The 11992-nt window shown below is 44.5% G+C and overlaps 2 protein-coding genes across 2 annotated transcripts in view; one reads left to right on the plus strand and one right to left on the minus strand.

Moving 5' to 3' along the window:
- The window catches only part of LOC131676858 (hypoxia-inducible factor prolyl hydroxylase), a 35284-nt gene extending 31118 nt beyond the window's left edge, over positions 1–4166 (plus strand). Inside the window, exons 5-6 of the mRNA XM_058956229.1 lie at positions 2675–2814; positions 2878–4166. Coding sequence (XP_058812212.1) covers positions 2675–2814; positions 2878–3091 — 354 coding nt within the window. The 3' untranslated portion in view covers positions 3092–4166. The remainder of the gene's footprint in view (positions 1–2674; positions 2815–2877) is intronic.
- Positions 4167–9904: 5738 nt separating this feature from the next.
- Positions 9905–11706, minus strand: LOC131676866 (DNA polymerase epsilon subunit 2). Its single transcript, XM_058956235.1, has 3 exons — positions 11560–11706; positions 10278–11496; positions 9905–10215 (listed from the first exon to the last, which is right to left on the minus strand). The coding sequence occupies exons 1-3, from the start codon at positions 11628–11630 to the stop codon at positions 9952–9954; spliced, it is 1554 nt and encodes a 517-aa protein (XP_058812218.1). The 5' UTR covers positions 11631–11706; the 3' UTR covers positions 9905–9951.
- Between the last annotated feature and the right edge of the window lie 286 nt (positions 11707–11992).

Consider the following 11992-nt stretch of genomic DNA (forward strand, 5'->3'; position numbering starts at 1 on the left):
CGAATTTCATATTATTTGGACAATTCTAGACTCCCGCCCACTTCGCTTGAAATTTTTGAAATTGGTACTATGGGAAAAAATATAGGAAAACCATATTAAACACTATAACTTTCGAAGTATCGATAAGAAAATTACAATTTATACTGCTTTTTGAAGGAAATAACCTTAGTATATGAATGAAGATATTTCTGTTTCTAGAAAAAATACGGGAAAGTGGGGTACTGGGTCATTCTGTCCCCAAAATCCCCTATTTTTAATATTTTTTCTGCTTCGTGATGCAAATTATACACATTGTGCAGGTTATTATGTGAAAAAATTTCTAAAATCAAACGGAACCTTTTTGACCTTTGTCCGTATGCTAGAAGTTGGGGTTATAGGGTCTTTTGTTATTCACATTAAATCTCTATTATTCTTCACTCAATTTTAATAAGCTGTACCTCGTCGAACGTGGAAAATCCTTGGGAGCAAAATAAAAATAGATTTGTTACCGGTAAAATTCAGAAACATCAAATTATCTGACATATGGTCGGTGTTAGGTCAGACCGGACTAAGTCGCAAAACATGAAAAAATGAGATAATGATAGCACTGGATAAAGAATTTCTTCAGCTACATTTGTCTTTTGCCAGATTCGAAAGATGTAACAATAAAGAATTATGGCAAAAATAAATTTCCAATTATAACGTAAAGGATGCTGCGATTCAAACTTTAAACTCGTTTTTCTCGAAATCAATATATTGTCACTTAGTTCGGTCTGACTTAACACCGACCATATAATCTCGATTTCACATTTTTATCATAAAATCGTTCATATTAACTCCACTTAACTACAAAATTCTTATTTAATTTACTACTTTTAGTGTAAAATACGCTTAGGAATCACATGAGAAAAGTTTCATTCCTGGAAAAATAGGGGCAGTTGAGGTATTATGACATTCAATGAAAAAAATGTGATTTGTAGAGCTAATGCCAAAAAATTTGATGCTTCTAAATTTTACCGCAAACGAATCTATTTTTCTTTTATTCCTAAGAATTTTCCATGTTCAACAAGTTATATTTTATGAAAATTGATAGAAGAACTATAGAGATATATGCACGAGAAAATGATGAAATTTAATATGAATAACCCCAACTCCTCGTATTCGGACAAAAAGATTCCGTTCGATTTCTGAGATTTTTTCACATTATAAAAACTGCAAAATATGTATAATTTGCATCACAGAGTATGTTGGAGACAAAGTGTACCCCCCCCCCCCCCCCCACTTTTCCGCATTTTTTGTAGAAACAGAAAAATCACCATTCAAATACTAAGCTTATTTCCTTTAAAAAAAGTATGAATTGTAATTTTCTGAGTGCTCTTTTAAAAGTTAGCATTCAACATATTTTTCCTTTATTTGTTCCCATAGTACCAATTTCAAAAACTTCAAGCGAAGTGGGCGGGGGTCTAGAATTGTCCAAATGGTGTGAAATTTGGCATCTGAGCTTACTTTGACATTTGTCACAATATGAGAATGCAATGCTCTAATGTGTCGTTTACCAACGATCGGATGGTCTATGTACTGTCCTTCATATACATGGATGTGGTGCGTAACAATATTGAACTTGTACATCACACTTTTACGCCACTCTGCCCTACTCAACTATTCTATATACAACTATATACAAAGAAGAGGTGAGGGGGTCTTCACTGTATTTAATATTTGAATTGCCATTAGGGAAAAACCGTCAATTTTGACACAACTTTAATGCTCAAGATGGATGTCTGTTATCTGTGATGCAACCATTTATGTTTGTTTTTGTTTTGCTGAGATTTGACGTGCTGGCGACGAAAGACTGACGCATCGTGTGAAAGGTATTATTAATGGATCAAGTCAAAAGCGGAAACATTCAACGGCCGACGACCTTGTAGCAGGATGCCATGACTTTTGCTATTTATTTACAACTGACGGAATAAAACCCATTCTTTGTCAGTAGCAGTCCAATATCAGCTATCAATATCTACATGAAACTCATTAATCTATAGCAGCTTACAGTATTTTCGGAACCGATCCTCATCCTCATGATTCATTCATGATTTAACTGCGCGTGCGCTGCTGCGCACTCCAATCCTAGCCAGCAGACTGGCTCACTGTCAACACTTCCCCATTGATTCCTACGGGCACCAACGGATGGGGGGGTTTATGATGGCTCGACGATTATTTGCGCGAGGAGTAATGCGCGATTTCCACAACAATCAGCGGCTCCGCAAAAACCACCGTGTACCACCACCGCTGTGCATTGCACGATGGGTTGCTTGGATTGTGGAATGTTTTTCTTTCCTTTCTTTGCACTTCGTTGAGCTTTTTTTCTGCAATAATCACACACTCGAAGCGGTCGGCGGCGTCGGCAAAGTCACGTACGCCAAAAATTTAGTACCACTGACTGTCGTAAAGCACTGGTTTTTGCGAATTTACTCGCCCGTGCTTTGTGGGGTGGAAGGGAAACGACGGTTAGCTACCGGACGAATGGTTAAATATTTGGGGTGGGTGGATGTGTGTCATTGTGCGATTTATCGCTGGGATCAGCAAGCAAGGTCGCACGTCTGATTACTTAGCTGTTGAAGAAAAATCTAAGTCTAGTTATAACTGATAAGAACCTTGTTCATCCTAAGCGAGCTTTTATTTTCTTACATTTTAGGCAATGGTTGCATGTTATCCCGGATCGGGCTCGCACTACGTGAAACACGTGGACAACCCAAACCGGGACGGTCGCTGCATCACCGCCATCTACTATCTCAATCTCAACTGGGACGTCCAGCAGAGTGGCGGCCTCCTGCGGTGAGTAGCTTATACTTAAACCTTGGTTAGGGACACCTAATTAAACTATCTTTCGTTCAACAGAATCTTCCCGGAGGGATGTCACGATCGGGTGGCCGACATTGAGCCTATATTCGATAGGATTCTGTTTTTCTGGTCCGACCGGAGAAACCCGCACGAGGTGCAGCCTGCCCATCGAACCCGCTACGCCATCACCCTGTGGTATCTGGATGCGGAGGAACGTGAGTCTGCCCGGCTGCGCTACCAGCGTGATTACGACAGTCGGTTTAGTGCGTGATCCAAGGGGTGGGAAGCCTGATTATTTTTGTGGCTGTTTGTTAGTTTTCGTCGATTTTTGATAGCAATTAGTTGGTTTGATTATGTTTGACTACGCCCCGTGTGGGGAGAGTCTTTGAAATTGGCAACGGTAATTTTTTTTACGTAGAGTAAGTTAGAAAATAAACTACAGGACGAATGTTTGAAGGCTAACGTTGCTTTTTCCCCATAAGAAACGAATTTTCGTTCGAATGCATTAGGGGATTGAATAGACTGTTAGTCGAATTGGATGGAGATGTTTTTGCGAGTCGAATGATTTATTTAAGATACCAAAAATGTGATACTCTACTAATGATTATGATGCAAATCAAATTGTTATTGAATCGTGTATATTTTTTCAACGTATTCTTTGTTTTATATGTAATAAAATAGCGATAGTCGTAACTTGAGATAGTCAAATGTTAATTTTTAATAAAAACTGTTTCAAACAGTGCGCCACAATCAACAGACCTGTTCCATCGTTGTTCGCCTTTTGGATTGTGACATAACCGCAAACAGTAATACGGTTACAAAAAGTTCTACCGAGTATCACGTATCAATGAGACATCTGATTTACAATATTTGGCTGGTGTTGTACCAAAACTCCGAAGCGTGCCATCATACAACAAAATGTGCGTTCAATGAGCACTTTTAAACATATTTTGAACAGGAACAGGTTTGTTGTAAAAATATAGTCAAAATATATCTTAACGGAACAAATTATCTTCACAGGCGTAGGTTAGTTGTCCCTCTGTTTTTTACTATGAGAAAAGTGATTTGGCTCACCAGACAGAAGCAGAGAAGGAAATAGAGTAGATAGTAATTATAATAAAAATTTTATTTTAACTTTTCGCGGTTTGGGTCTACCACTAATAGGCAAGATTGAAAATTTTGAATATGCTTTTCTAAACTATCAAAAATGTACCGAAACGGAGAATTTCTTTTTCTAAACAATTCAAAAGCTATGAATGCGGGTACACGTGAGATAGATTTGCTAGAATTTAAAACCTGTAATAAATATTAAAAATAGCTAGTTCTATGTTTTCAATTCAAATGTACCCGAGAAGGTGTAGTGATTTGAATATCCGAATTTCCTTTGAAACTGTATAGAATCATGGAACCATCAAATCTCATTGGTGAGGACTTTTGGAAAGAGATGCATGAGATCGCAATATTGCTGGACCGGGCATTGCATCCTCCTTATTCTGCGCAACGTGTGCCGACTAATTTCGCCTCACTCTACATGACTTTTCCCAACCGATTCTGTACAGTCACTTCGGGTAACGTGAGACGCCCATTTAACGACAATGGGACATTTCCGGCCTTATTCTGCGCGGCATGTGACGTGAGGCGACTAAACTCACTTCACTTTACGTGACTTTTTTCGCACGATTCTGAGAGTCGACTCGGGTGAGGTGAGATTCCTCATTGCGGTTAAATGAGCGTCTCACGTCACCCGAAGTGACTCTTCAGAATTGAGTGAGAAAGTTACGTCAAGTGAGATGAGATTAATCGTCTCACGTCACATACCGCGCAGAATAGGGCAGTTCACCTCACACGAGCCGGCTCTCAGAATCACGCGAGAAAAGTCATATAGAGTGAGGTGAAACTAATCGTCTCACGTCGTACGCCGTGGAGAATAAAGCCGAGCGTTGCCCTATCGATAAAAGTTGTCCACCCGAGCAGCATACTAGTCCACCGAAAATACCCACAGCACATCTAAAAATATACACCGACAGCTACAAAACGGATGATGGCATGGGTGCGAGTCAGCGGTGTCTCCTTTTGGCTATCCCCTCCAGCTCACCCTTCTTAGCGGAAGCATCTCCAATAGCTCGGACTTATTCTACGCAGCGCATAACGTGAGACGATTAATCTCACCTAACTCTGTGACTTTTCTCGAGCGATTCTGAGAGTCGACTCGTGGAGGTGAGTTTTTCACATTGCCGTTAAATGGGCGTCTCGCGTCACCCAAAGCGACCCTTCAGAATCGGGTGAGAAAAGTCACGTAGAGTGAGGTGAGATTAGTCGTCACATGTCGCGCAGAATACGGCCGTCGGCGTTGTTGGGTTCGGGGTCGTTACAGGTCCGTGGTCGCAACCGGTTTACGCAGTAGATTGGTAGGAAGTTGTTACTAGTAAATTCTAGGTTTAGGGTAGTTGCAGTGGTGATAAAGGGTGCATTCGTCATCCGAGGTTTTTTCGAAGAAGCTTAGGGCACGTTGGAAAGCCACCCGAGCTGCTTCCCAGCGGCAGGATAAGATTTCAGCTTCGACGCCGGCTACATCGGCCGGTGTGCTCCATAGTAATCTGGAGGCTAACCAGACCGCTCCGTGATGTAGAAGCCCGAGGATGTCGGAAAGTCCGACTACGACCAGCCACTTTCTGCTCTCGCAGTCCTTGTTTCGAGCGCTGGAAGTATTAATTTCCGGTCGAGGGTAATGCCAAACACAACTGACAGCAGTGATATCCGGTGGCAAGTGCTCATTGAAGGACCACGTTGACGACGGCCTGGAGAGATATCTTAGTAATCCGGTAATTATACTACCCAGGGCCACCAGCATAACGTCGCCCGCGTGCACGAACAGATGGTAACAACCAGTACCAAACCTTGGGGCACTCTACCCCAGTTAAACTCATTCCGGAACCGGTTTGGATTTCTGAATGGAGTCAGTATGGTTCCAACTCAAATGCAACAACCGATTTCGACTCAATCGGTTGTTGCATTTGAGCTGGAATACATACTGGTTCCATTCAGGATTCCGAATGATTTGACCGGGATTCATCTCGCAGAACGCGTCAGACTGTGCCGCTTATGTAGACTCCCAAGCGTCGGTTTAAGAAATTTTTGACAAAGGTGCCGAGATTTCCTTGTATAACCATCGTTGAAGTTGTTGTAGAACGCGGTTAGGTCCACCGCCGGGGACTAGATCGAGTTAATCGGGCCGAAGCGGGGAGTTAAATGGCTGACGGAAACGAATACAGGTATCGGGAAAAATCTGCCGCAGGGGAATTCACAGTAGAGTAGATTCACCACCATGGACTATCCGACTATATCGTGATCAATATTGGATCGAATTGGCGCACGAAATAGACATCGGTACCGAGAGAAATTCCGCTGCCAGGGAACTCTCAGTCGGAGTAGGGTAGTTCACCACCGGCGAACTCTCAGTCGGAGTAGAGTGAGTTCACCGCCGGGGACTATCCGATTAGATCGTGATGAGGATGAGAGCTGAATGACTCACGGAAACAGGAGCTAAAACGCTCATGGAAGCAGCATCTAAACGACTCACCGCGACGAGCCAACTTTCAGTCTTCAGGGAAGGACCTGCCTTCTCAGATCGTGTCGAAGGAGTCTAGCAAAGCCATTTTTCCTCCGGTGGGAAGGTGCCTAAGCATCGGGTAGTCCACCCTGCCGAACTTTTCCCCCATGTAGTGCCGAGGGCGGCAGTGGGCTCCACTATGGTAAAGGGTCCTTTGTGGGCGGTTGTCGAGTCTGGCGTGAACGTAGTAGGGGAGGCATCATGTCTGCTTTATCGCCGTGTGAAGGGGGGTAGCAGGGCGTCGGTGGCGGAGATCGAGTTAAAGTGGCGTCCTATCCAGACCGCGCTTTCTCAGAGTCGGTTATGGTGGTGTCATTGACCACGAAAGAATAGCCATTTTGTCGGCGTTTGCTGCTGAGTGCGTTGACGCGTATCCACAGCTCGACAGTGGGCGAGTCCGGATAGATGCCGTCCACGCAGGTTTTTTCGACGCTTGGATGATTTTTTCTGCGGTATTCCGAAACTTCCTGAAGTTATACATTCTTTAACCATGAAGGAGGTTATTGGGCGGTGTTTTTTGCGGCGTGTGGAGTGCTTTTCGGCGAGCCTTGATGGCGGCAGCGACTTCCGGGTTTCACCAGTGTACGGCAGGGTTTGGTGTGAGTCCTGCTGGTTCATTCTTCCGCCGCGTTGACGACCATTTCCAAGAGTTCGACCGACAAGTACGTGCGGTTCCGAAAGAGGTGGTGCTGAATGGCGGCGTCGTAAGCGTTCGTCAAAATTGCGTTGGGAGTTTTTGGGTTGGATTCGGTTTATACATAGCTCGATGGGGAAGTAGTCGATCCCGGCTGTGTCATTGGCCATGGAACAATCGCATAGCCCAGTTTGTCTTCACATCTCGCCCTGAGCAGAAGCAAAAAATCGTCCCGCGCAAGTGAAACAGTCAATTCTACATAAAAATCAATCGGTGCCTATCACACAAGCAGTCCATAAAACAATAGCCTATACCTACTGTGCGATTTAGTGATGAGTGACGGTGCCCAGCAAAAAGCAACCCAGATACAGCCGAACTGTGTTGCTGTTGATTTTTCGAAATGCCCCGTAAGACCAGCCATTCGGGAAGTGGAACAGTTATTAAAAGTGCAGATGAAACTCAATCTGGCTGAAGTGAAAACCCTACAAATGCATCATATCAAACATTGCGTGCTGATTTCGTTCAACAACATTAACCAAGCTGAGTCATTCGCCTCGCGAAACAACATGCAGCACACCGCCGAATGCGGCAATGTTAAATATAGCATTCCCGTATACATCGAGAACGGCGTTGTAGAAGTTCGTGTCCATGATTTGGCTACGCGTACCCCTGACGGCGCGATTAAAAAATGCTTGCAAAAATACGGAGAAGTAGACTCCGTTACACATGAGACTTGGAGGAATGTTTTCCCGGGCATCCCTAACGGTGTTCGTGTGGTGAGAATGCGTGTGACCAAGCCAATTCCCTCATACATAACCGTCCCAGCGTTAGGAAGTGACGATGTTCTCATTCATCAAACATCACTAGTCACGTACCCAGGGCAAATTCCTACGTGCCAGTTCTGCACGAAGAAGCTGCACCTCGGAAAACCTTGCGTAGAAACTGTTAAGGAAAACTTAACCAATCCAACTGAAATCAGCCCAGAACCATCTTACGCTAAACCACTAACAGCTGCAAAACCAACATCTTCGGATCAAGCACCAACAACAACGAAACGAATGCCGAAAAATACGAACATACAATGACGACCGATAAGAGTAAGACACAAACTGGAACATCTGACCGCGAGCAGCAGGAAAGTAGTACGGATGAGGACATGGACATGAACGACAACGCACAAGAAGACAAACGGATCGAACCTCAAATGGCAGTGGACAACACTGGCAATATTTCGCCCCCTAGAAAAAGGATCTCAACACGCAGCAGAAAGCTGCGTCTAAACGAGACAAAAAACTTAACATAGTTGTTTTTTTATTTTTTGTAAAAAACGAACAATCGGCCTCGTTGAGCTACCGCATTTGGGCCTAAATAAATTTAATAATTATAAAAAAAATCGCATAGCCCGGCGATGGAGCTGGAGGCAAAGGTAACGTCGAGGGCGATGCTGCGAATGAACGTGGTACTGCCGCCGTTGTATATCACGGTGTCGGTTCCCGCGATAAATCTGACGATCGCGTTAAGGTTCCCCATGGCAATGAATGGAGTTGGGACCTGATTGAGATTGGGCCCCGAGGTTATTTCTCATACCGTTGATGTTCTAGTGAACGGCCAGCGGAGTTAGTTCTGGCCCTGGGTTGTTGGTCTTCGAAACACTGGAGAGGGGTTGGGTTGGGAACCGTAGGAACTGATTTTGATTGGACTTACCCGGGGGGGAATCCGATCCCCTGCAGCAACTGCCGCTCAAGGCTCGTGGGCAAAGGCCGGTACAGCCGTGAGCAGAGGCCCATTACATGGGAGCCTTTCTCCCTGAACAGGCCGCTTACTGTTTCGGATGCTTTGTTGCAGGGTGGGTTGGTGTTGTCTTCGTTGTTAAATTATCTGACTGGGGTAACTGGTTTCGCGATCTGCTGTGTTATTTGTGAAGGTGTGCTAGTGGTGGGTCCGAAGGGAAGGTTTCCCGTAATGTTTGCCTTTTGACGTCGATAAACACTTCGTGGGGCTGTGCCATTTCATTTTTGAGGTCCTTGTTTGGGATTTGTTTTCCCAAAAGTGTTGACGATTTTTCTGCAAGGGTTTTCTCGGGATACTTCATGTTCCCGGGTGCATGTCTCTGAATGTTTACAATTTTTAGTGCTATGCCCGTACTTCCCGCACCGGTAACACTCCATCGGTGAGGGGTAGAATTTCCAATAAAGATCATTCCAATAAAGATGAATTCCGGGTGATGGGACCCACTCTTGGTGCTAACCTATATCCCGGCTTCCATAACCCGAAATTCATCTTTATTGTGTTAGTTTGTACTCCCATTGAACTGCTTGGCTATAGATACTTGATATCGATATAGAATATTATCCCTGGCGATCCGCGCGCCTCTTTGGTGGTCTTGATAGTCTTGTTTGGGTCTCCTTCAATGTCATTCTTGAGCCAAGACCAGACCAAGAATATCTCGAATGGGTTTGACGGTAAATTATGGTAATTCCCTTGGTCGTCCCCAATGCCCCATAGGATCAGTGTTTGCTGGTCAATTACATCACGGTATTCCGAGACAGAGTGGGTCCCTCCGGGAGGGGAGATTCTGTCTCTATTGCATAATTTTTGAAATAGTCTATGGGGTAACATCAGAATCGCTAGCGTTTCAGCAGCTTGTTGTTGGCTATGGTTGGGCTAAATTTCCACCCTTCGCGGGTGAGTTTCGCCTCGCAGCGGGAATGTGCGGAGCTATTCTCAGATCTCCTGATCGTCACAAAAATTAGAACCGAGCTGCAACATCACCTTTACTCTCCCCTAGAGCCGTGAAAGAATGTTTAGATACGATACAAAGCAAAAAGTTATATGCCAGATGCTGGTAAACAACGAGCGTTTCTTTATTATAATATAGAAGAATGTTTCAATCATCCGGAATCTGTGAATCTTCCACTGTCCGCGAAGATGGAATGTACACTTTGAAGGCAAATTTGGATTTTGGAAACGAGCCTGTATTCATCACGGTACACTCCTGTTCCGTGGTCTGAAAGCCCTGACAAGGGTCTCCAACGACTATCAAATCCGGCAACGGGTAAAGCGACAATGCTGCATCGTAATTCCAATGCACGGGCAGTGCAATCGGATGCAACGGAGCCAGCGTGCCCTGGCTGATGAGTGTACGAGCAAACTGAAAAAAAAACAAATTAAATAAAAACCCCATCACCTGAAATTAAACCAGTTCAAGCCTACGTGATCCTCCAGTTGACCACTTTTGGGGAAGTAGATCGTATTACGGCACAGTTTCGTCACCAGATCCGCTCGGCAGACCACAATCTGTTGGGTGCAGTACTGCAATCGACACGGGTTGCTAGCAAGAACAACGCGCGGATAACGTTTCTTCAAGTCACCCACTAAACACTCGGGAAGCGGTGGTCGTGGCAGGATATTGGCCGCTGCAGGATCATCACAGGACGGTACCAACACGACGTCGGTTTCCATTTTGAGACGTTCGCAACCCGCCAGAATGTCACCTAGTGCCTGAAAACGTCCCTTCAAAGAGTACACATTTTCGTTCAATTTAGCGAACGGTCCCATCAGAACAATTGCTACCGGTGGAAACTGATTGTACCCTTGCAGAAGCATCTTCAACTTTGCCAACACGATCGGATTATCTAGCCAACAGTCAGACAAAAATACTATGCTATCTTTACTATCATTTTTCTCCAATTCCGCTAGATTACGGGAATATTTCAACAAACTTTTGGAACGACCTCCCCAGGTGTTAACCGTGCCGAAAAACGCTCGACTACTTGTGGCCAGTTCGGTTACAGGGAATCCCATTTCCTCGATTTTCAATATTCCATCGCGGAACTTTCCACAAGCCAAAACGAAACAGCCTTCGCAGAAGAGCCCCGAGGAGAATGCAGTTTCGCTGATATCAATCGGAACCACTCCGGTTGGATCTTCCAGGTAAAAATTTCCTTCGGTCAACTGAGTCAGCAGCCCGAGGATCACAACATCGTTCATCTTGGACGTCGACAGCAGCGTTTCGATTTTCTTCAGTGTCAAACGCTTTTCATTATTGTTAACTCCAATTGTGCTACTGTTGAACATCTCGTGACGGCTGGTTTTCTGCCACAGCATCAGATACCGATCGCGGATGTATTCCGATTTGGCATCCGGTCCGGGGAGTAACCCGCGCGTCCCAGTAGCCGGAAGAAACTTTTTCTTCTCTTCACAGTAGCGAAACTTGGGCACATCGAATGCATTAATCACCGCGAACACGGACTCGTTGTCCTCGAGTCCGGTGTTGTTGGCCTCCTTGATGGCCAGTTCGATGTGTTTCTTTTCGATCACGGGCAGTTCCAGGCTTTGGCCCTGGACGTGATTGGCAATGTTCTGCAGCCAGCGTTTCCGATCGCCATCGGACAGTGGTGAGATTTGCTGGGCTAGGAAGATGCTTGCTTCGCTGTGGGAGTAATAGTGATGAGCGAGATCGGACAGTCAAGTACCAGTATAGTAGATAGCATACCTTCGAATCTGGAATCCGCTGATGTTGAATCGGGACACAATTTGAGCCTTTAGTTTAGCGATGTCACTCATGGTTACGTTGTCGAAGAACAGTTTTAAGAGTTAATTTAAACTAGGGACCTCAGGTATCTAAAAATAATAAATTTTAGACATAATCAGAATATTGTTTACAACGTTCACAACGATTCAGCGAATGAACAAATTTAGGATGATGACGGAAAGAAGCGCGCGTTCGGGATGAACTTCGCGATGAGAAAAGGTGTGGAGTTGTTTACCACATTTTTTAAGACAGGGGTGCCATTTATACAGTTTCAAGCGTAAATATAGGTTTGTTACAGAATTTAATTTAGATTTGCAAAAAAACATACCGATACAATCACCGTTACATGGTAACATACTGTTAATATAAAATTGTATACAGTTGAGCGGTAGTA

The sequence above is a fragment of the Topomyia yanbarensis genome, chromosome 1 (genome assembly GCF_030247195.1).
Source record: "Topomyia yanbarensis strain Yona2022 chromosome 1, ASM3024719v1, whole genome shotgun sequence".
In the NCBI taxonomy this organism is placed as follows: Eukaryota; Metazoa; Arthropoda; class Insecta; order Diptera; family Culicidae; genus Topomyia; species Topomyia yanbarensis.

Excerpts from the sequence above, each read along its gene's own strand:
- LOC131676866 (XM_058956235.1), bottom strand. The coding sequence starts at position 11,630 with ATGAGTGACATCGCTAAACTAAAGGCTCAAATTGTGTCCCGATTCAAC. Across the intron at positions 11,497-11,559 it reads AGCGGATTCCAGATTCGAAG|CGAAGCAAGCATCTTCCTAG; the intron begins GTATGCTATCTA and ends TTACTCCCACAG. Across the intron at positions 10,216-10,277 it reads GTGGTCAACTGGAGGATCAC|TTTGCTCGTACACTCATCAG; the intron begins GTAGGCTTGAAC and ends TTTTTTTTTCAG.